Raw genomic sequence first — 25,851 nt, 5'->3', positions numbered from 1 at the left:
ATTTGGACAAAGGCCAATAATGTCTGACTTTTCATTAATTATATTTCCCCAGTTCTCTGTAGGCCAAATCAAATAACGAATGTTTGCATGAGTGTGAACGAGAGTACACTGACAGAGACGTTTTATCAGCTGTATCATGTTGCATTGGCCGTCTGCTTTCAATGTTTCTGACTTTGGCATCCGTCTACATGTAAGGCCAAAAAAACACCGCCACCCTTGGTTTCCATCACAGATCTGTTAGCGATATACTGAACAATGTGACTGACGTGGAGAAATGCTACATTAAAATCTGACATGGGTATGTTTGGACAGCTGGCAGCCAGTCTTTTACAGCTTAAAATTGTGATTTTTATTATACTAATACATAGAAAAGACTTGGAAGGGAATAAATTCCACTTTAAATGATAAATCATACATCATATATATATATATATATATATATATATATATATATATATATATATATATATATATATATCTGGAGTTTTTCCCAACAAATAATTACTATTGATGATTAAACAGTCAATTTGCAGTGATTTCCTCTGAAGAACTCAACTAATTAAGTGTCAATCCTTCTGCCATATTGCCTTCTGCCCTCTCTTTGCAGATGTTTTCCAAGCTGATAACGAAATAAATCCAAATGTGGCACTGTGCCATTGTAATGGGGAAATTGCAATGATGTGATTGTCATTTTTATTGTCGGTTTAGTCAGCTGTAGGTCAAACATGCGATCGAGCAGCTGTGAGTGATTAACATCGCTCCCATCAGAATTGAATAGAAGTCTCTCGTGTTTTACAAGTGCAGTCTGCGGTTGGCAGGCTGTCGCAGTATTGCAGCAAGCACCTGCGAGCATTAACGTTCCCATCGCCTTCTGTCATAAATCTGCCACCGTGTTTACAAATATGAAGTAAAGTCCTAATTGTGAGTAGTAGCACTGTTTGAACAAGCATGTATTGAATTTTTAAGCACTCATTGGTGGATTATATGCCCATTCTATCATCATTGACTCACCTTCAGGTTGTCGTTCTGTGGAACACAAAAGGAGATATTTTGAGAAGGGTTCACGCTGCTCTTTTCCATACGCTGAAAGGTCAATAAAGAACAAAACATTATAAACACGAAATGAAAGTGGTCCACATGAACTTTGCACTACAATACAAGTTTTTTTAAAGCCATTAAAAAGTTAAGTTGAAGTCAACATTCAATTGAATTTTGGTCAGACTGAACATTTTTTTATTTTGGGAAAAAGAATTATTTAAAGAATTACAGACTATTTTTATTATTAAGATAAACTAATAATATGAGCACTTATTCATTAGATGCTAGTACTTATCTATTAGATACTCTTACATATTAAGAAGAAATGTTTATTTTTATTACATACCAGCATTTATCCAGGAATTATTACGTGATAGATAGTAGTAGGGCTGCACAATATATTGTTTCAGCATCGATATCGCAATGTGGACAATGCAGGAAGTGCTATCCTGAGTTTATATGTTGGGATTATAGTTAAGCAGGAGAGCAGATCAGAAGATTTTTTGGAGTCACCGAAGAGGTTAAGCATAATGAAGTGAAAGTTTATCATTTGCAGATGCTTTTAAGGCCGGTGATACTTTAAAGTATTCAGGCACAATTGTACTGTTTGTAACGAATAAAGATGAGCAATTCCAGCGTTATGGATGTGACATTTGCAGTAAAAACTCAAAACATAAATTCGCATAGAAAGTATATGTTAACATTATATCGAAACATCAGTTTATATTTTCCAGAACAACTGACCACAGAGTTAAGGGACCAGAAAAAATATCAATCTGTAAACATGTTTTAAACTTTAAATGAGGAAAATAAACATGCGTTAAAAGTCTGCGGGTTTACAGTATACAACATACTTTGTAGAAATTCTGTGAATTAAACTGCACAGCCCAAAAGAAACAACGATAATCAAAAGGATATGAGTCGGCTCTGTATAAAACAAAAGTGATTTTATTTTATTTAATATTTTTAAATTTATGAAGAAAAGGTGTCATTATTGATGTGAAATCTCTTTTATGGATGTGACAGATGTAAAATTGCCATTTGTGTGACTTTGGTAAATCAAGTAGAATAGTTCAAAAACATTGACAGATACATTTTTGAGTATTTTTAAAGTACTGAAAAAAAAATCCAGAAACGGTTTCCATATTTTGGTGAAAACTTGGTGAAAACTTTTCATGGCAAGGTTGACATTTGCAGGGAATTGCTCAAATTTATTTATTGAATTACTTATACAAATAAGCATATACAGTGTTTGATTGTATAAATAACTACATCTTATTGTAGAGTCAGTGTTGTTACAGGAGTTGTACATTTGATTATTCTGTACCTGAATAATTTGATATAAAATATTTCACTTCTGTCTTGCTAATAATCTTCCAGAGCAATCCCAAATAAGTCTAAATTAATTCATTCTTTCTAAAAAAAAAAAGTGCCAATCAAGCTATCTGGTGAAAGTGTATCGCAATATATATCACAGCAAATCAAAACATCACAATGTCCAATTTTTCCAATATCGTGCAGCCCTAGATAGTAGTATATATTTGTAATAATTAATATAACAATTCTTATCTTAGGTATAACAGCTTTTTCAATTATGACTAGTCAGAACATGCTGGAAAGTTAGATTTAAAAATTCTTACTAACTAAATAATAACCTGTGTATCTAATGATAATTAACTTGTATCCTCATTTGTAAGTCACCTTGGATAACATCATCTGCTAAATTAATAAATGTTAAGTACTGGTGTCTAGTTAGTTAATACATAGTTAAAAGTGATTAGTTGAGTAAACCCTTTGCCTTAAAATTATTAAGTAGGCCTAAATTTACTATTTGCATAATTATACAAATGAAGTCAACTTAACTGTTTCAGGTAACAGTGGGTTTACTAATCCCTTTTTACAGGTATTAGAATATTAAATCAGAATGAGTACATAATGAATAGGAAGTAGGCTGGTGTGTTCTTAAACATTCACTAATACCTAAATTATTTGTAGCTAACAAATGTTCTACTGGATGGAATAAAAACCAGTAGCTTATTTAAAATACTGGCTAATGAAAATAAGTGGCTTGTCATGTAACAGTGTTGGTCCCTGTGCTCACAAAATACTTACACACACTTATTAATACACAAAATAATTATCAATATACCTAAATAAAACTTTAAATTAGCATTTTTATCTTTCACAATCATTTAAATGTAGTTTTTATTCACAAAACATGTTATGTTTTTTGTTATATTGGACTAATATATTAGCTAAGCCTCAATTAAAGTTTCAGACTTGTTTTTTGTCTGTTAAATTATTAGGCCCCTATGTCATGCAGTTAACCTCTTAACTGGCACACAAAGCCGACTTTCATGGGATTTGCAAGCTTCATATTTCACAAGACCTCCAACTTCAGCCAAGAATAACTAACATTATGTGACTTGTTATCTACGCACAGCACAAAATGAGTTGAACAATCAAATGTGTAGGAGGGCAAAAAAATTCCTTTCATTTGTAATGTTATGTGGCCGTTTCCAATTCTCACCTTTCAGCCACACCGAGACTCCAAGAGCAAGTGAAATGTTGAATATTCGCTCATACATCAGCTTTACTCGATGTTCTGACGCCAGATATGTTAGCAAATTCGCTACAAGTGAAGTAACGAACACGTAGGGATTGTGCCAAATAAATAAATCAAATGAAACGCAGAGTTGTGAGAGTTCGTATCTTGACCAGAAGATGGCGGTCCTCATTCACTGCTCTGTGAAGCCAAAAATATCAGGCACCATTGCCAAGTCCTCGATTTACAAGTAGAATTGGTTTATCTTTCTAAAATGTTCTAGTGTTGTCCAAACATTTTAAAAAGGTTAGTAAAAAATTGTTATATTAAAATATTTTTTTAATCGGCCATGTATTTTACCAAAGGCCCTTCTATGCTTGACCGTTTGGCTTCAAAATGATGGAAATTTTAAAATGGCAAATAGTTTAAAAAAAAAAAGTTTAATACAGAGAATTTTGTGTGGGATGTTAATGCATTGCTCAACAGTGTCGAATCTGTGCATGGTGTTGATCTAAATCAATATTTTACTGTTTAACCTTTATACCTGCATTTTAGCTAGTTTTAATTCACAAAAAAGCTATATTTTTTATATCAAACTAAAAATATTTAACCATTTACATTAACCTGATACTAAAATACTTTTGCTTAGTAATGATAATAGGCAACCCTACTTAGTAGTCACTGATAAATGATTGAAAGAAAAACTTTACAACTGTAAAACTGCCCCGCCACTTTTCATCTCTTATAAATGATGCTTTAATTTTCATTGCAATCTTTGTAATGAATAATTGCAGGTAAGCATAGGAGTTTTCATTAACAATTAAACATTACTTATTATTAGCCAGGATTTTTGGTGAGTACAATAGTATCTATGAGACACAGGTCTACTGAGTACACTGCAAAAATAGCAGTGTTATTCTAATATAACTCTAACATATGTTGCACACAGCGGATGCTCTTCCAGCCACAACCCATCACTGGGAAACATCCACACACACTCATTCACGAACTTGTGGGGGAAACCGGAGCACCCGAAGGGGGAAAACACGGGAAGAACATGCATACTCCACACAGAAACGCCAACTGACCCAGCCGAGGCTTGAACCAGCAACCTTCTTGCTGTGAGGCGAAAGTGCTACCCACTGACTTGATTTTACACTCAATGAAATCAGCTTCAAACTTTGATTGTTTTAATAAATCAAAATGAACAGTATAATTTCAACACTTTACTCTGAAATGCTTTAACGCCAAGAATTTAACACTGATAAATTTGTTGTGGAGGTGAGTTGATCATTGAAAACAACAACAAATGAATTCTCATTTCAATATGTTAAAAAAAAATAATTTAAGCCAACATTTTAGGTTCCTAAAATAAAAATGGCATTCATTTCCACAGAGATAAAAAAAACAATAACTGTGATAAACATTTAATGGCAGGGCAGATGTTGTGACCTCAAAAGAAAAAAAAAAAGAAAAGACTAAGTGCAGTGCAGAAACCCGCATATCTGGCAACCCTGATTGCAAGGAGACATTTTAAACAAACCAAACCACTGGTAGGGTCTTTAGATAATCTGACGACTCACACGACTAAAAAAACATCAGGCAAACATCATTTGTCAAAATCATTTATTTACTATAATACATAGCAGATGATGTTAAAATATTTAGTTTGTACATCATATGAGGCAGTCATATGAACATAATGTTGCTCTTTTTTTTTAACTACTCTAAATGGGATCCTAGCAGCTGCACACTTACCCTATTGAGCCCTTTCCTCCGTTTTAGTGAGTCAATTGAGATAAATCTTGTCTTTTTTTTTTTGTTCCCATCCATTCACACACAAACTCCTGCATCACAACTAAAACCTCTCGGAGTTGTGCTGTATTCCACACGAAGACTGCAAGCTTTCTAAACAGCATCTGTTACTGTGGAACAAAATTCAGTACCATCTAATTAAAAAAACTAAAAAAACAAACAAACAGAAAACAAAAGAAGTTGTATTCATATAGGGAATTAAGTACAGTCAATGGATCTAACCCCAAATTTTAATACATCATACCACAAAGAAATCTGATTATAGGTTTTACAAGATTATACAGAGCTCCAGTACCCCGTGATTTGTTTCATCAGCCATCCAATGATGCTGACATTTATATATATTTATTTATATATATATTGTATATATAGAGATATTTATATTTTCCTATTTTAGGGAAACAATTAAAGCCAAAATATGATATTAAAAGTCGAACTATGGCATGACAAACGAACAAATATAACAATTTTACCCCAGTTTAATGTTCCCTCAAACAAGTTAGATAAAAAAAAAGGTAATCAAAAAGTCGTTCATAAAAAAAATAAAATAAAAATAAAAACATTTAAGCATTTATGCTTTTCCTCCGCGTTTACTCTTTCGGTTATTACAAGTGGCAAAGAACATGCAAATTCAGTCCAAAAAATAAATTGACAACAATAAAACTTTCAAAGGTGGTCTACTGAACGAAACAAACGAACATGAAACGAGATGAAGAAAACCAGGCGTCTTCTGAAGCCTGGATCTCTGAGATGTGCCAAACGGTTGCAGTGGGCCTGTTTCCCTTTCTGTGGTTTCCAGAGTACGAGGGGCTCCCGGTTCAACATCTGTAGGACAAAGTGCATCCTATGCAGGCGCCCCTGATTTTATAAACTCATATTAGTCCAATCCCAAACTCCTTGGGACACCACCACCCTAACAACGACTGCTGTCTTTAAGATAAAAATATTCAAAAAAATAGATCTTTTGTCCATTGGAAATTAAAACAGGGACAAACACAAGCCAAAAAAAAAGGGGGGGGGGGGGGGGGCACAATTTGCCATCATGTCAAGCTGTGCATGTGTGTGTATTTTCATAGTAAATGATTGACTTCATTGTCTTTTGAAACAAAACAAAAAAATTATAAATAAATCTTATGTTTTCGATGTTTGTCACATTTATGATGTCAAATTTACATTGACATCTTCTTTACAATTTGATTTTACAGTTTTGATTCACTCTCATTCAGTCAGGCCGGGCCACAAAAAAAACGGGGGTGGGGGAAATGTTTCATATTTTTCTTTGTACAAAAAAAAAAAAGTTTCATTTCTTATTTTTCGAGGCTTGCGCACACACACACGCACACGCACACATACACACCCACACATACTTGTACAAGCATTTTGCAATCAGCTGAATGTGATGAGGAGGTCTATATGAGGGGTTCTGGGGGCAGCGGGTGCTGGATCTGCTGTGGTTGGAGGGGTGGCGGGAGCTGTAGGGCCAGCAAAGACTCCAGGCCGTGGCCGTGGGGTGGAGGTGTGCCCTCAGCGCTGGACGGTTCGGTCATGTCTCCGCCATAGAAGAAATACTGGCACTGCTGGATGAAGCTCTCGATGACCGACTGGTTGAGTTTGGTGGTGGACAGCGTGTCCTTGTTCTCGAAATCAGGCCTCATGAGCGTCGGCCAGAAACAGATGGAGAGATTGTCGGCGGTCATCAATGTGGTCTTGCTATGCTGACTAACCCTGAAGGAGGAAGAACATAAACAAACATTCATTTACAATTGAGGTATTTCACCAGTATACATTTAGATCCTTTATCTGCAGAATCAGTATTTACATGATGTATTATATAAATACACAGGGTGGGCCATTTATATGGATACACCTTAATAAAATGGGAATGGTTGGTGATTAAAGTCCTGTTTGTGGCACATTAGTATATGTGAAGGGTCAAACTTTTCAAGATGGGTGGTGATCATGGTGGCCATTTTGAAGTTGGCCATCTTGGATCCAACTTATTTACAAGTTTCTGACCACTTATAAAATGTGTTTAATGTGCTGCCTATTGTGTTGGATAGTCAATGCAACCCTCTTCTCCCACTCTTCACACACTGATAGCAACACCCCAGGAGAAATGCCAGCACAGGCTTCCAGTATCCATAGTTTCAGGTGCTGCACATCTTGTATCTTCACACCATAGATACAAAGGTAGTGGGGCCATTCTTCATCTATGGAAACCTCAAGGCCACACCATTGTTTTTCTTGTGAAAATTCCCAATAAGTTTGATGTGTCAAATGACCCTCTTCTTATTGAAAAAACAAAAGTTGGATCCAAGATGGCCGACTTCAAAATGGCCACCATGGTCATCATCCATCTTGAAAAGTTTGACCCCTCACATATACTAATGTGCCACAAACAGGATGTTAATATCACCAACCATTACCATTTTATTAGGGTGTATCCATATAAATGGCCCATCCTGTATATATACTATATACAAATCTTTCATGCAATGTCTACATATGCATGGTAAAAGAAAAACAATGCATGTTCAAATGTATTACAGCATCTTGTAAAACACACAGCAATTTATTTAGTTTCAATTACATATTTTCATTAATTCATTCATTTTCTTGTCGGGCTTAGTCCCTTTATTTATCCGGGGTCGACACAGCGGAATGAACCCCCAACTTATCCAGCACTATTTTTACGCAGCGGATGCCCTTCCAGCCGCAACCCATCTCTGGGAAACATCCACACACACATCCACACACACACACACACACACATACAATACGGACAATTCAGCCTACCCAATTCACCTGTACCGCATGTCTTTGGACTGTGGGGGAAACCAGAGCACCCGGAGGAAACCCACGCAAACACAGGGAGAACATGCAAACTTCCACACAGAAAGGCCCACTGAGCCGAGGTTCGAACCAGCGACCCAGCAACCTTCTTGCTGTGAGGCGACAGCACTACCTACTGCGCCTCTGTGTCGCTCTCCATTACATTTATATCTATGTAAAATTGATATATATAATGCTTACACCGCACTAATAATGTGAGAGTATGTAATTGGCCAAGAACAAAATAGAAGTCAAGAAAACTAACAATTTTCAAGAATACAGATATCTGTTTTCCATGACTTTTCCAAAACTTTGTGGGTTTTTCTGTTTTTCCAAAACTTTTCCAGGCCTGGAAAATGCCATGTCAAAATTCCATGACTTTTTTAGGTTTCTCATGACTGTATGAACCCTGTAATAGGTAAAGTTACATATGTAATGTTTTACTAAAGAGCAGGGAACAAAAGCTTTACCTGTTGAGGTGAGTGATGACATATTTGAAAACTTCATAATTCACAGGAGGAAATTTTCTGACGATTTCCTTCAGCACCTGCAGTCTCTCGTAATGATCTACAATTTCTGTTGAAAGACACATTTAATAAATTCATTAAACAGAAAACTGAGAACATCTCCATTTATGTACATTTTCCAGATGATACAAGATCTTACTGTAATGTTTTCTTTTGTAATAAAAACTAAATAAATTAAAGACCAGATTTTGGTGTAATTTGGTATTTGTAAAAGAGTGACACTATGTATCAGTTTCCTACTAGTTGTTAGATATCTGAACAATCAATTCTCATTTTATTTATTTACAATTGCATAACGTTATGCAGAATCAAAGTTACTCTTTATAAATAACAATTTACTGTGTTAAATATAATCTTAAGCAAATCTAAAAATGAAAATCCTTTCAGGTTTTCAAAATCCTTTACTTTTAGCATTTCTTTAAAAACACAAAAGTGTGAAATAAATAATATGCAAAATATTAAGTCAGTGCTTATTAAATAGTTGATGGATTTAAGATCATCTGTATTTAGTTGGTGCAGATAGCCTAGTGGTTAGTGTGCAGAAACATAGCACACTACAGTGTTGTGGGCATCCCAACTTCAAATCGCGGCTTGTAGACTTCTCCTGACTTTTTCCCTCGACACATTATCTTCAATTATCATGTCTTCAAAAATGTGCACAAACTCCACAAAAGAGTTTGAAGAGAATTAAGAATTTAAAATAATTGTGTGTTCAAAATTTACTTTAATATTTTGGGTGTCTTTCTTTTGAAAAGATATTCTAAATGTGAACATTTGTGCAGTGCATGTGAATTATCAGTAATAACTCAGTATTTTATTTAAAGTAGTTCTTTAAAACTTTGCATGACACTGCTCTAATTTCTCAATGGTTTTTTTCTATGTAAACATCCATTTTTCTCACATCTTTAGCAGCATTGCATGCATAAAATATAATTTGACTGCCTTTTTTTCACGCAAAAACATTTTGTGTGATCAGTTCGTTAAGATTAGCAGCATTTTATTCAGTTAAAGTACTTTTTAAAGCAAATTCAAATAGAAGACTTGTTTATTTTTTTCATTGCTATTGTTGGCCAGTTTGTACATTCTAACATCTGCTTTAAAATAGAAGTGATTCCTCAATTTAAAACATGACAAATTACAGAAAAATATAACATTTGAAAAAAAAAATATTCAACAAGGACTGAACATATAAAACTAGTCAGCACAAAACGAACACTTTCAACAGAAAGACAATTAAGAAATTTTGCATTCATCTGATAAAATAAAGAGCTGTACGATGTATAAGATGCAATCAGCTACAATTGCCCAGCCGAGGACCAGAGGGAAGGGAAAAGATAAAGCTGAATATCAGCATGTACATAGAGAACAGATTCCCAGCACTTAAATGTCATTTATCTACAACTGTGTGGATGAGAAGTAATGAGGAGGACATCACAAGGGACCCTGGATTAGATTCACGCTCGGAAGCATCAAACGGAAATGCAGATGCATTTAAATGACTTCTCAGCTACCTTGGGCTGGGATTAGAATGTGTGGTGATGGGATTAATATTGAACGCAGTTGAAAGCAGAAACCGGCTGGGATAGAAAAAAGAAAAACTTGAGTTGTAGGCTGTTTAAGCGGTGAAGTAACACGAGCAGGTCTGGACTTGTTCTCATAGTTGTTGAAGACACACTTCCTGTCTTTCCTGTAGTCTGCGCTGATGTTATGGATGAATGCTGTATCACTAAAGCTGCCTTATTTCACCTTGACACGCTGCCACACACCTGCTGCATGTGAAGGATGAATGAGAGGCTGAGGCTACAACTTGAGCCTGAAATACACTTAAGGTTTACTTTATGCTATGAAATGTGTACAGTGCACTGAACTAACCTGATGGCAATAAAAATGGGTTATTATTAAGTGTGTGTAATAATGTAATGTAACGTGTATCTATATAGTACATTAACCATGCATGGGCATACATCCAAACCACTTCACCATCATGAAGGGGGGGCTCTCCACATCATTACAAGACTGTTTTAGATAGGGCTGCACAATAAATCAATTGAGCATCGATATCGCAGTGTGTGCATTCACAATAGTCACATCGCAAGATATGCAATGTTGAGTTAGGATAACAGAAGACCAGAAACCACAGGACACTGCAGAACTAAACCAAATCAGAGTGAAAGTTTATCGTCTGCCTGTGTTTTAAGGCCTGTGACTGTAAAAGCAATTTAAGAGAGTTCAAAGCAATTTAGTTGTGCATAAAAAGTTTAATAAATATTAATTTTATTGAATGACTTATTTAAAGAAGACTATGCAGTGTTATTTTACATTTGATTATTCCCTTTCTTTACCTGACTACTCTTAGAATCTTACCAGAAAAGCCATAAAACACAGTTTATTTTACTTTAATATTTGCTCCATTGTGTTTACCTAGTTTGTTTTTTATATATCTATTATAAATTAATAATAAAATAATAAAAAGATATTTATATTTCCCTCACCTTCAAAATCATCCCAATCAATCTAAAGCAATTACTTGGCAAATAGAGCTGTTTAAGCCAGCTGGTGAAATTGTATTTATATCGCAGTGACAAAAATTGTAGTTTTTCCAATATCATGCAGCCCTAATTTAAACTACTAGTACAAGACTACTGCAACAATTTTAAATAGAGACAAAACAGTGAGGGTGCTTTAATCCAAGCCCAGGTCTGTACGTATAGCCTAATTGAAATAATTTGAGTTTTTAATACACAAAAGTTTACTCCAAATATGATTTTACTATTTCAAAGAAAGCATTGTACTATAAATGAATCCAATAAATAAGTATTAACAAATCAATGTTGTTCATTCTACCTTTGTTTATATTTCTTTGTTTAATTTAAAGTATAAAATATTTTAAATCTGGCATAGGAATCTTTGACTACTTAAACGCATGAACTGATCTGTTACCATTTTTTAAAATGAGATATAGTTATTCCTGTTAGCTTCCCTTAAATACGCAATACAGAAATGAAGTCTTCTTCAGCAATGGAGAAATGAAAATGCACTAGCAGTGTTTCCAACAGGACCAAAAAGCCAGAAAAACAGAGACATGTCTCATATGCCATGCTAAAGTTTTAAGGAATGACACAAGTATTAGCAAAATTGCTAGGCGACTAATTAAAATGAAAAAAGATGCAATTATCATGCAGGGGAACACTGCTCTGTGATCAGTTACAAATGTCCTCTGTAGGCCAGATGGCCTTCACAGAACTCTTATTTCACAATCATTCCGATTAAATCAATTTGTATTTTGATCTCCAATTTGTGTAGCTTTAAGCTTATTAGGGAACTACGGCTCAACGTAGTAAATGCTGCTCTATCTGAGCACACATGCTGGAGGTTTACTAGAACCGCCTTTATTGACAAAATGTGCATAACAACCACCTTCGATTATTGCACTACCCTTGAAGAGGAGTCATCCTGCCAAAAACAATGGTTTTACAAAGGCTAGCTAACAAAAGGATGACCATAAGCACCCTAACTGCTTTCACACCGAAAGCGGCAAGTGTCAAAATATCCGGAAGTCATTTATTTTCAATGGGAGATAAGTGGCGAGGAGCAGAACATCTTTATTAGTGTGGTGCCTTCGAGGAGAGTTGAAATCAAGTAAACTTTATGATAATGAGCTATGACTCGGTCCGGCGGCAAGCAATCGAAATGTTGAAGTTCACCACTTGACGATAACCGTTTTCATGTTATACCGCAGTTTAGAAAAGTCAAGATTTTAAAACCGCCAAAATGTTCTGTAATACCGCTCCCAAGGTATGTGTAAGATTGTTTTATTTACATTTCAAGAGTTCACACTTAGATATTGCTTGACAACTGTAAGCAGGTTTGGCATGCTGTCCCGGGAGAGAACCCTGAGCTCGGAGATAGTTGAGCCCAGGGCTCCCACCAGGTCCATTGAGCATGTGAGGAGAGTACGAGATCAGGTGGTTCTCTAGAGCTCCCCTTTTTTGTAAAGGAGAAAAGGAGGAGAAAGGGGGTGGATGGGGGGTTTCTTCGGAAAACGAAGATAAGGGAGTAATATCTAGCTAGGCTACTTATAGTGCGTTAGGACAGATCTGATTGGCTAACTAATGAGTGTAGATAGGTGGCCAGCTGCAGTCAATTATATCATGTGCTCCTCTCGAAATTAGTTTAAAAACTTCACTTAGTTTTTTTGTTTTTTAGGATAATAGAATCTCCAGCAGAAAAAAATCTCCAAAGATGCCATTTTAAAATGTAAAGAAATTTGTGTTTTTGAAACTAATAAAGACAGCAGAAGTCAATGATTCATTTGAATTATTTAACCTGACATGTTTACTGCTCCAAAATATATAATATCTTTCTCAAAATAAAATATATTTTGTTAAATGGGAGGAAAAGATTTTAGTTTTTTACCCAGACATTTAAGAAGAATATATTTTAGAGCAGTGATCACAATACTGTGATATTTTTATCCAAGGTTATCACACCATCAAAATCTTATATATATATATTAAAAAAGAGCAGGAATCTCATGTTAACGACATATCACATGTTGGATTGTTGGAAGTGGAGCAAAGCCACAGTACACACCACAACTTGATCTTCCAAAGTTAAATGAGTTGACAAAGAGTGTGCAACATTTTCTTACTATAAAAATGTTTTAATGTGGGATTATAACAGATTTGCTGATTTGCTGCAACGGCTGCTTTAAATACGAGATCAATGCAGCAAATTTTGACACTTTTGCTGCCTTCGGTGTGAACGTACAGTAAGTGTCATCTGAAAATGTCACCTAATTTCAATGTTCTGCAAAAATAATTTTGGTGTAAAAAATCATTTCAATAGCTTAAATTAGTCTGTGCACAAACAGGCCTTTACATTTCAGAAAATAAGACAATTCAAAAGGTCAAGTGTGTCATTTCTGAGTCACAACAGTCAACAACCAGAATAGCAAAAACTGTTACCGCAAACCTCAGCTGAAAGTGGAAGTGCTGGAGAATGTGAATGAGTGGATATACTCACTGGCTGCTTCCACGAGCTCTGGGTGAAGAGAGTATGGTATGAGCGGGTCCGGGAGATCAGCAAAGAAGGCCTTCAGAGCCCCAGCCACGGCGTTCACAGCCACATCCATTACTATCAGGTCAATACTGTGGTCTGAGGGAGGAAGGAAAAGAGTGTGAGCTTGTGTGAGCATCCAACTTGCCTTTGTCAGTGTTGGTAAAGCCACTAAAACAGATTTACCAGGCAGAATGGAAGGAAACTATGGAAAAAGGAAAATAAAGAGAGGCTGTAAGAGCCGGGTTTTAAGGTGAAATGACAGCTGTCAGACTAGATCTCTCCACAAAAGCACAGAACGAACACAAGAGAAAAGCACCCGATTCACAGTTATGCGCGGATGGAGAGGGGAAAAAAAGAGAGGGAGACTAATGGCTCCGGGCCAGCGGGCAGACTGATGCCTACAGTGGCTCTTTTGGGCAAACGATGGCTCACTGAGTGAATAATCTGGTCACTCGGCTGAAGATTTTTCCACAGCTCAGCAGTTAGAGATGACTAGTTTTTGATTTAAGAGATGGATGAAAACAAGAGTGGATTTCACCATAATAGCCAGTGGTGTACTGGAGAAACAGCCATGAAAATTAAAGAAGCTATGAAAAAAATTATTGCAAAAACATCAAAATGAGGAAGTGGTTTTGGGGCTTTTGATCAGCATTATGGTTTTGAGGATGTTGCTTTTAACTTAAATGTTACATAATGTCCTAAAAGCTGCTTTTGCACAGATGCCAGATTTCATATTTTAAGAATAATCATGTCATTTGGTGTCTGTCTATCATATTCCAAATAAAAAGATAACCTTAAATTAGATTAAATTAAGCAAAAGATCGATTGCACTGCATAATCCAAGAGAGTCATGGCTATTTAATATATAAAGCATGTTTCATTGAAATCACAGCAGTAATAACTACATTGTGATATAAAATGTTACCATGAAATGACTGATTTTGCTCATACTGCAAGCTTGTAACTGCCTCGATATATCATCAGTGAAGTGACAATTTAATTCTGAGCTTTAAATTGAGAATGTAGCTGATCGCTTTCATGTGTCACGGGGAGAATTAAGCTAAAAATGTCCTGCATAAGCTAATAACTAGTGCGAATCACAGCTTGATGGAGGCCTGCAGGCAGCAAGCCAGTCAGAAGCCACAAATGTTAAGTTTGTTTTTACAGGAATGGTCCATTTACAGTGTGAAAGATCGTAATCGTGTATTTCAGGGCCTGTTTCTCGTCATTCATGTTGTTGAAAGCTTGAGCGCTGACCCTTTAAGTCTTGATAGTAAGAGGATAAGAAGCTGGAAATGATAAGAAAATGTTACATGCTCATAGGCCACTTTATTAGGTACAAATTTATCTGTTTAACTACCAATTCAATCATATACCTAGCTCAACCAATTGCATGGCAATAACTCAATCATTTCAGCCGTATTCATACTGCACTTTTCACCCCATAGACTTCCATTCATAGGCATGTGAATGCGACAGACCGGAAATCCAAGTTCATGCAGCAAGTTTCGCAGTTCGCTGTGTTGGAAAGTTCAAGCTTGTTGAACTATGACCTGCAAAATTGCATCAGTTGTTTGCATGAGACCAAAAGAAAATCAAAACATGACCTCTTTGTACAGAAATTTTAAACATGGACCAATTGTTTGCTTTATTTAATGTCAAATAATCTTGTTTAATATTGTCACTTTTCACAGAGCCGTATGTCAGAATTTCTAATGTGATGTGGTAAAGATCTCCAGAAGTCAAACCAATCATCAGAATGAAAAAAGAAAATTGATTTATGTTGTGAAAGACAGGCTGCTTGAAATATCAGAAAGTCCTGATATACTGGAATTTCATGCACAACCATCTCTGACATTAACAGAAAACGGCCCATAAAAAGGTGGGAAATATACAGTGAGCCATTATGTGGGTAGAAATGCCTCTTCCAGAGCACCGATAGCTAATTTTGAAAATGTAAGTTTTTCTATGAAGCCCTGGGGAAACTCTGGGTGTTATTCTGGATGATGGCTTGAGCTTTGACAAACAGATAAGTGCAGTAGTCAAATTCTGTTTCTTTCAGCTTCGACTTTAAAAAATAGTCAAATTTATTTTATCTAGAAAAAATGTGAAAAAAATACATGCTTTTATTACCACTAGATTGGACTATTGTAATTCATTATACATTGGGATTAGTCAGAAAACCTTATCCCGGTTACAATTAGTTCAAAATGCTGCTGCAAGGCTTTTAACAGGTACCAATAAACATGACCACATTACACCAGTTTACACTTTTTGCACTGGCTGCCTGCATCGTGTCACTTTTAAAATGCTACTTTTGGTTTTTAAATCTCTAAATGGCCCGGCACCTTCTTATCTGTCAGACCTGTTAATTGAGCATCAGCCTGGTCGGTCTCTTCGGTCGTCCAACCAGAGACTGTTATGCATCCCTAAGTCGAGGCTGAAATGCAGAGGTTACTGTGCCTTTGCAGTAGCTGGTCCTGGGTTGTGGAATGCTCTGCCACTCTTTATTAAGTCTTTCATCCCTTTCTGTTTTTAAATCCAGGTTGAAAACTTACCTCTTTGATTTGGCATTTTATCAGTGAAAATTGTCTGTTTTATTTTTTATATCATTTTTATTATTTTTTATAATTTTATATATTTTCTTTCTCTGTTGTCAATTGTACTGTGCAGCACATTGGTCAACCACTGGTTGTGTTAAATAGTGCTATATAAATAAAATTGACGTTGACATTGTTAACTTAAGTTAAAAAATATAAGTAAAAATAACCTTGCACTAGCTAATAAAGTAGCTAGTATACCTAATATATTACAGGATGGTCTAAATAATTTTATTGCACATTAAACCACATTACAACATGCTCTAAACAAGAAGTCTGTTTCTATCAAGTGTTTTTGTTAAACACTGCTGAGCAGATAGTCCTAAATAGAACTCTAATGAATGTAAAAGATAAGATTTCCACCCAGTAGGTGAGGTGGGGAAATCAAATGCACAAATTAACCCTTTAGACTGGAGTTTATCAGGGCTTCCTTCTATCTGATTTGTGAATTACTTTTAAACTTGTCCTAGCAGCATGCTATCAAAAGCTTGCAAATTAAGCTTAATTTCCCACAGAGCCCGGTTATAAATCAGTACGTACCCTGGTCGAATTGTTTCTGAATATTGTCTTGATCCGTCTTGTTTCCACACACTCGATAAAGGCCCTCTGTGGTGAAACCTGCAAATTAAGAGCGACACTTCATTAAAATCAATCCCGCAAAGGTTATGTGACAAAACCTCAGAGGAACAAAGCAGTCAGTGTTCTAAAAAACACTTGAAGCATTCACTTAAAAGGATGCACAAATGAATGACAAGATTCAGTTCTAGTTTCTTATTAAATATGAAGTGAATACAAATGAAGAAGCACAGTAGAATGTACAGTATGTAGCAAATAAATCACCAACCAGGGTATACCAAGTCAATTTTTTCAACAGAAATGTTTTCAGTGGCAGTTCCATTGAGATGTAAAATCTTTTCTTCAGTTAAGTCATTAAAAATCATTAATTAAATAAAAAGCAGTTGTAAAAGAAGACCCTGATACAAAGATCTAATTGATTTTTTTTCAAAAGATAGTAATAACATATGCTGGACAACAAAGTCAACAGGATGAAAGATAGAGATAGACCCCATGATGGAAGTTTTTCATTTTGTTGTTGTGCCTGTGTGTGCTTGTGGGTGTCATGATAAAGGAAATGGAATGTTGATGCAGAAGTTGTGTGTCTGAAAAAGCAAAAAGAAAAGCTAAGGGACGAAATCACCCATGACAACTGTTTGAGGATGAAAAACAAACACAACATTGCAGATATTAGTTTTCACTTCTGTCTTCTTAAATTCTAAAATACTGTGTTTGTGCTTCATGAGGCATATTTGGGCCAATCAACATAAGTACTGGTAGTTCTTTTAGTGCTGACGTAAATACAGGGTTTTCAGGTCTAGATTCAAGCACTTTCAAGGACTTATTAAAGCACCATTAATTTCAAATCATCACCTGTGAAATTCACACACCAGCATTCAGAGCTCAGCATATAAGTAGACCCCTCACAAATCTATCTTTTAAATTCTTATTTTTAATAGGAAGCTATACAATATTATATTTGTGCATACACATTAGATTAGTCAGACTGACGCCGAATCTGGTGCTTGTCTAACAAAAAAACCTTACGATAATGGTCCAAAAACTAGTACACCCAATATTACACAGTATGTTTGAAAAAAATAAAATAAAATAAATTTCAAATAAATTTTTGCGTGATTAAAAAAATAGGAAAAATTAAGAGAAAAAAAATTTAACTTAAAAAAACTAAACTTTTGTTGAAATTCTGTTTCTTGTATTTTTATAAATATTTTGCTTGAATTTAATATTATTATCTTTCGATTTCTAAATATGTTTGGTGACTAAATTATTATTTTAATAAATATATCCATTTAATAAATCTGTTTTGTTTATATGCACCAAAATACATTGCCTATATTTAATGAGGAATGGATAAAAATATTTATATTTTCAAAATCAGGTTATGCTGAGCACTGTATGTAGCGCCATGAAAGTTCTTACTGTACTTAAAATTTCACTAACGTTTAATAAATACATTAAAAATGTCAGGGTAATTTTACCAAATTTAGACCTAAACAGCTTAAAAGAAAACCTTTCATAAAATCTGTTGAATTCAATACTAATAATCAATCAAATGTGGTTTCTCAAAGATTTAAAAGTAAAATTTTTAAATCAAGAATTTTTGTTTTTTCAATTTGACAGCAGCACAAAACAATTGTTGAAATAACACCGTAACCAAAATTCATTTCAATTTTGATTCAAGCACTATCAAAGACATGTTCAATTATGTTTAAGTTAACTACTTTCATGAAGCGTAGTAAAATAATAAAAATATATTATGTATTCACCTGTAACTGCCTGTCAAAACTGTACATGTTTGCATCAAATCTGTGGAAATGCTGTCATCACAGAGGTGCAAATCGTCCACAGAAGCCCAAATATTACCAACAGGGGAAAAGCACTCCAATATATACAGCCTTCCCACATCACAGAGCAGCTCTTTTCCTATAATCTTTGCTCAAATATTTAAAATCATGCACTCAAGCCAGTAAACTGGGCCACTTCAGATGGATGAGTGGACATATGAGCTGATCTCACCAGCAGAAAAAGTAGGCCAGAAATTCAGATAATGCAGCAGAATTCAGCCCACACTTCCCCCTTCCCTGACAGATAACGCAGTGTGTATCTCTTTATTTTCATTATGTCTAATCTACTGAAGCCCGTTTATCAAGCTAAAGATAGCTCTGTGGAGCCGTGACCTTGCGCAGCTCTGCGGTGCTCCAGAGCGCTGATGCAAAAACACAGGGCTCCCACAGTCACTCTCAAAGCGTTGTGGGCCGCTAACTGCTACAAGTCAAAACCGCTGTGCATTCTTGAGATGCTCCCACATGTCAGAGCCGGTGCCTCCTCCAGAGCGGTGGGAGGGTACGCAAAGACGCCTGCCTCTTTACTATGAGGAAACAGCAGGTGAGTAGTGACGAATGCAGCCTGTTTTACTGCTTAGGTGCATCACCTGTTTCTCATAAACAGGTCATAATAATGTTGCTCTTGGAAAAGTTCCAGGCATGAGGCTTTTGGAAATCTCTGCTGGATCCAATTGACAAAAATATTTTTGCTGGAATGGGTGGGAACACCACTTGAAATGCTAAGGCAATCACTTTTTGTGCTGCGTTCACACACCTGGCATTTAGGTGCATTTTGGTGGATTGGATCACAAGTAGTCAAAGGAGAAGCAATCTTATTTACATATTACCAAGTGTAAATAGGGCAAAAAAAAAAAAAACTGCTGAACACACACCACTTCCAGAAACTTAAACCAAAGCCTTGCAAAACTCATAAACTGCAAAAGATATGGATAGTGTCCGTGACATCACCCATAGGTTTTTGAAGAAAGCAAATGAAGCTACAAGTATGCGTAGCCAACCGTCGCCATTTTGTTTGCATGTCTTCGCACCAGTTGGGAGATACCAAACAAGAGTGAAGAGGTAGAGCGTGAGCAGAGCTAGGTTATTTATGAAATCCAGGCAGAACACTGTATGACATTTCAGATGACTGTTCTAGAGCCTACAGCTAATCAATCTGTCAGATTCTGGAGTGCTTTACTGGTCTAAAGAAAAATATAAATCATAAATGATCTTAAATAAAACAAACATTTATAGAATTGGTATACAAGTATATCATTTAATTCAGTTGAGAAATGAAAGCCATGTGAATGGTTTATGAGCACAATTAAGTGCACACAGCATGCCATATCATCTGATAATTGTAAGAAATAATACCAAAAAGCAATTGACTGTAAAGCCACATAAAACAAAACAAAAATTTACTAAAATTCTTCATTGTACCAGGCTGCAAACACCTTTTTTCTGCTGTAAAGTTGGCCATTTTAACAGTGGAGTCAATAAAAATTTGCTCTATATGGAGCGTCAGTATTTGCTTCACGAGGGAGAGCTGGAGGTTGCCGCTTGGCTAAACCTCATCAATGGCCTCTGCTCATTCCAAAATAGTAAACAAAAAAAGATGCAATTTGTAGTTACTGCTGCAATACAAAAATATGTCACATGAACATAAGCTGGGAAGTTATTTTAATTGTGTAAATAAAAAGGGGTCCTCAAACAAGAATAAGAAAAAAAATAAATAAATGTAGAAGATGAATTGCACTAATTAAAATACAAATAGTAGAATTTTGTTCATTATCAAAGTTCATATGCCAATCACTGGAACACTGATAATTATGAAATGAAATAAAAAATAAAAATTACACACACACACACACACACACACACACACACACACACACACACACACACACACACACACACACACACACACACACACATACACACACACACACACACACACACACACACACAAACACACACACACATATATATATATATACATACATACTTACTTAAACATTCATGCTCAAAAAACTGTGTCAAATTCAATACTGATAATCAAATACGTTTTTTGAAAGATTTAAATGGAAAAATTTTAAATCAAGACTTTCTGATTTTTTTTATCTGTTTCTGACAGCAGCACAGAACAATTGTTGAAATAACCCTAAAAGCAAATTTCATTTCAAATTTAAATCAAGCACTATCAAGGACCTATTTTTGTTTTAAAGTACTTTCTAGGCCTTGAATGCATGCGTCTAAAATTCAACTACTTTCATTAAGCATAGAAACCCTGATACTATTAATACCTGATACTTTTTTTAAAGTGTGTACACTATTGTTAAACTGCTCTCTGGATGCTTGACTGTGATCACAACATTTCAAGCTGTGTTATTTTCAGATAACAACAGGTAAAACCAATAGCACAGGTATTAGTATATAGTATATACATTAGAGATAGTATATGGGTACCACAGTACACCAAATCAGACTGTGTGAATTGGTTCAGCTGTGTGACATGAACAAACAACTCAAATATGTCAGAAGAGGTGAGCTGACCTAATCACAGACAAAAGACCAGGTAAACGATGAATGATTGTTTTCTCTTTCTTATAGCATTCTAGTTATGACTTGTTTGTTGTGTGATCAACGTTTGGGCTAGTTGTAGATGAGTTTGAAGCAACTCGTGACATTTTAACAATATTTTAGTGCTTGTTATCAAACGATTACATAACAGTAACAAGAGGCCATTCAATCATAACTTAATATTTAAATAGCTATCACAACATTACTTATCAATTTGTGGGTCTTTTGGGGATATATAAAAAATATGTAAAACAGGAAATACGTTGGAACAATTGTTTTTGTTTACACCCCTCAAAATGGTCTATATATTCACTGCACATGCCATAAAACAGAATGAGAACATAAATGTTTTTCAACTAAAGCTTTGCCTAAACAATCTATAACAGAATTGAATCAAGCAAATATAATCAGCAATTATGCTATTACAACATATTATTATATATAATTATGAAAATATATTGAATGTTTTGATGCACTATTACTTACAAATTATGCCCAAAATATATAAATGTTATGCTAAATGTCGATAAACATATATAATCTCACACAACTTTAAAAAAAGGAAGTGTGGGGGTAATAATTTTAATTCATTTTAATTATTGTAACAGCATTACAATATTTAAAATGTATTAGGCAGCTTTAAATTGCACACAAACAGCTATACATTTACGTTGTCAGTGAACCACTGTGACCCATCCATTGTTTTTTATGATGTCATTGGCTGCCCATTGCTGACTCATGGAGATGAAGTGATGTTTTGGTGAGGTTACCATGCAATGGCGTGGGTTTGGGTCCAACCCTTTTTTGTCAGGCTTGTCTCGTGTGAGTGCATGAGCTTTGGCCTGGTGGTGTGTTATGCTTATCCTAAAAACACAGTGTGTGAGCTCACTTACAAAAGCAGGAGCACGTCGAGACTAACCACACTTTACCATATCAAAGTCAAAGCCTTGACAGTGTTCACACATACCGAACTGTCAGCCTGTCTGAGAATGTGTCAGCTTACCATTTCAGATAGCGGATAAAGCACAGTACACACAAACACTAAATACACACATTTGCACTTCCTTCAACCACTCAGATTTGTATGTACTTGTATGATAATAGGTGCGTTTGACATGAAGCACAGCTACAGCCGGTGACCAACGAGATTAGCCGAGCGCAGGTGGGGTCGGAGTTGAAAACGGAGTCGTCAAGCCAGACAGCTGAACACTTCAGGGCTCAAAGTTGCTGCAGTCATGATGACCGATCACATGGCGTCATGATCATTTTTTATTTTTTATAACAAAAAAAGATTTACAAATAAAACAGAATACAGTCTCTACAAAATATAGTTCATTTTAAACAATAAGGGAATTATGAATTAAATATATTACATATGTATGAGAGAAATAAGGGGAAACGAGAGGCTAATATAAACATAAAAATGAATAGGCCTATCAAATACGATACAATAAGCACAAACTCTAGGAGTTTTAACATTCCTCTTAAGGCTAATACTTGTTTGAATATGCTAAAAAAAGGGGGTTACATCTATTTACATTTATAGATTTAAAACTTTAGAAATATTATTTACAGGAAAAAAATGACGTGTTCAAAACTTATTTTCCCCGCTGTAAGTCATATCATATCCTGATAACATGATACATAACCATTTCTAACTTCGTATACTGACAACATGCAAATAATTGACTATTTCTTTTTTTCCATTTTAAAGTATATACTCAGAAATTTAGTTCAAATATTTAGACCATATTTCCCACTTTATGTAGAACTTCAGGGCAAACGTTTGATTAAAAATGTAAAATAAATATTAATAATATATAAATAAAATAAAACACCTTTCAAAAACTAATAATTACAGGCCCAACTAAAACTACATTGCAATAAAAAATGCAAAAATGTAAACATTGTACTTTAAAAACATTTGCATCCTTATATCTGCCTGCGCTCATATAAATGATGAAAAATTATTATCATAAACAATGTATTTTGTGACACCACAAAATGAAACAATAGAGCTAAAATGAAATCATCATCAATCAGACTTTTTATTTTGTTCATACAACATTTATTGTCATATTATACAGCCTTAGTCACAATTAGTTGTGTATAGCAACAAGTTAAAAATTCTCAAATTACTCAAATTACTACTGTTAGTAGTTTTTTTTCTCAGGTATTGTACTTCACTAAGTAGTTTCTAAAATCTGTACTTTTACTTGATTCAATTCTTTGTGCTTTGTCGGTACTTTACTGGGCTATTTTCCTATAACCTGCAGTACTTACTTTTTTTGTTAAGTCTAAATTAATTGGCAAGAATAGTCAGTCCTTTGGTTTCTGTTCAACCAAATCAAGCATAGAGACATTTCATCAGACAGAACTACATGAAGATACAGATGCTTTATAAAATGCAGCAAATGTGAACAGATAGGAAGCATTAAATGAGTACAAGATGCAAAATCCTTGCATGCAACAACAGCATTTAGACTGCATGTCATTGATGAGTAGATAAAGAATACCTGATCTATGGTGACTGAAATCACCAAATGGCCTTAAACAATGACACATGCACAAATTAAACGTTTTGTCTTTTGTGGCACCAGCTGCTGAACACTCATAGTTTATTTGTAAGGGTTGAAAGTGCATAATACGCAGTAACATTTCATCACAGCTTAATTTTTGCCCCCTTAGTTACAGAGACTTCGCTCTGTATGTAACCTGCTTTCTGACGGCTTATTATAGGAGCATGTATTAATGTAATGTGGTCTCACATTTTAAATTCATATTCCATGAATGCCAAATAATTTAACTTGCCCTTAGAAAGACCCTTACAAAAATAGCATTGATGTAAGCTACTTTTTTTTTTTGCAGGGTACAAGTGGGAATAATTTTTAATACTCAATACTTTTAGAAGGGCTTTTTTTTACACACACTTGGAGTAGCATTTAGAACAGCTACTTTTATTCTACACACAGTACATTTTTGGCAAGCAACTGTAGGTTAAATAAGATTTTTAGTACCCTTTTCACCACTAATCACACTTGTAGGAAGTAATAAGGAACTTAAAATGGACAATTCCATTGTTAAACAGAATTTTGCGATGTTTATTATAATTTAGGGTTGCACAATATATTGTTTTAGCATCGATATTGCAATGTGTGCATCCGCAATAGTTACATTGCAAGATATGCAATGCTGAGTCTGATGTCTGAACGTGATTTGTAGAGTCACTGTCTAAGTTTAACCATAACAGAGCGAAGGTCGAAGGTTTATCATTTGCATGCATTTTTAAGGCCTGTGAGCATTTCAAGACAGTTTAGAACCTTTGGAAAAAAAATGTCTGAAGGTAACAAAAAATATTGGAATAATTTATACAGAATTTATATGATTTGTGCACAAAAAAAATGTCTTACTCGTTTCTTGTCCAAATATCTACATTTCAAACCAAAAAATAAGATTGTTTTGTTTACACCATAGACAGCAACTGTTTACCGCATCGTTTTAATTGTTTTATGGAAAAACTATTGATTTGACTTCTGAAGGTGAAAACAAAACCAAGATTTTTTAGATACTTGGATTAGACATGAGACAAAGCAAAGGGCGAATAGCCTTTTTTGCATTGTGATTATTTAATTTCTGTACTAGGATACTGTTAGACTGCCAAGAAAACTGTCAAACAGTTTTATTCAAACCATCTTGTGTATTCAAATTGCATTATTTAATCACAGAAAATCTAAATATTGCAATGTCAGATTTTTCCAATATAGTGCAGCCCTAATACGTGTATGTACCCTCATACTCCAAGACAACAACAAAAAAAATCCAAATAAATTATGCAGTTCCTGACAAACAAAATCAAGTGCGGCCCCACATTTTTTCTTGTTTGAGCAAGAAAACATGATCAATTTAAGATTTAAGAAAGTATATTGGATACAGTGAAAGCAGCGCCTCAAAGATAAATTTGACAAACTCCCCAGACACTGCCTCCAGCTTTTCCGGGGGATCCTCAGCCGTTCCCAGGCCAGCCGAGACACATAGTCCCTTCAGCGTGTCCTGGGTCTTCCCCAAGGCCTCCTCCTGTTGGGACATGACTGGAACACCTCCCTAGGTAGGCGTCGAGGAGGCATCGGAAACAGATGCCCAAGTCCCCTCAGCTGACTTCTCTCAGCTATGGGGTCAGAGCCAGGACACACTGGAAGGACTATGTGTCTTGGCTGATCTGGGAATGACTCGGGATCCCCCCAGGGGAACTGGAGGAAGTGTCCGAGGAGAGGGAAGACTAGGGTTCTCTCCTATGACTGCTGCCCCCGTGGCCCATCCCTGGACAAGCGGATGACAATATCTCGCATACATGCGGAGGAACGTAGATTGACCGGTAAATCGAGAGCTTTGCCTTTCGGCTCACCTCCTTCTTTACCACAATGGACTGGTACATCAACCGCATTACTGCTGCAGCT

General features: G+C 35.4%; 2 protein-coding genes across 5 annotated transcripts in view; both read right to left on the bottom strand.

The window, feature by feature from the left end:
- The window catches only part of LOC147839992 (uncharacterized), a 782,854-nt gene that overhangs the window by 260,685 nt on the left and 496,318 nt on the right, over positions 1-25,851 (bottom strand). The window lies entirely within an intron of this gene.
- Positions 5,193-25,851, bottom strand: part of arhgap5 (Rho GTPase activating protein 5) — a 59,757-nt gene continuing 39,098 nt past the window's right edge. For 2 of the 4 annotated variants that reach the window (XM_087290698.1, XM_087290697.1), the window contains exons 4-7: positions 16,959-17,036; positions 13,783-13,914; positions 8,701-8,806; positions 5,193-7,123 (exon numbers count right to left, since the gene is read on the bottom strand). In XM_087290698.1, coding sequence (XP_087146824.1) covers positions 6,808-7,123; positions 8,701-8,806; positions 13,783-13,914; positions 16,959-17,036 — 632 coding nt within the window. In that variant the 3' untranslated portion in view covers positions 5,193-6,807. Of the gene's footprint in view, positions 7,410-7,872; positions 8,807-13,782; positions 13,915-16,958; positions 17,037-25,851 lie in introns of those variants that run through there. The other 2 variants (XR_015513478.1, XR_015513479.1) reach the window with 2 other exon arrangements.

Source organism: Danio rerio, chromosome 17, assembly GCF_052040795.2.
Source record: "Danio rerio strain M-AB ecotype USA chromosome 17, GRCz13ab, whole genome shotgun sequence".
NCBI lineage: Eukaryota > Metazoa > Chordata > Actinopteri > Cypriniformes > Danionidae > Danio > Danio rerio.
This window is presented reverse-complemented; position numbering and strand designations above follow the sequence as displayed.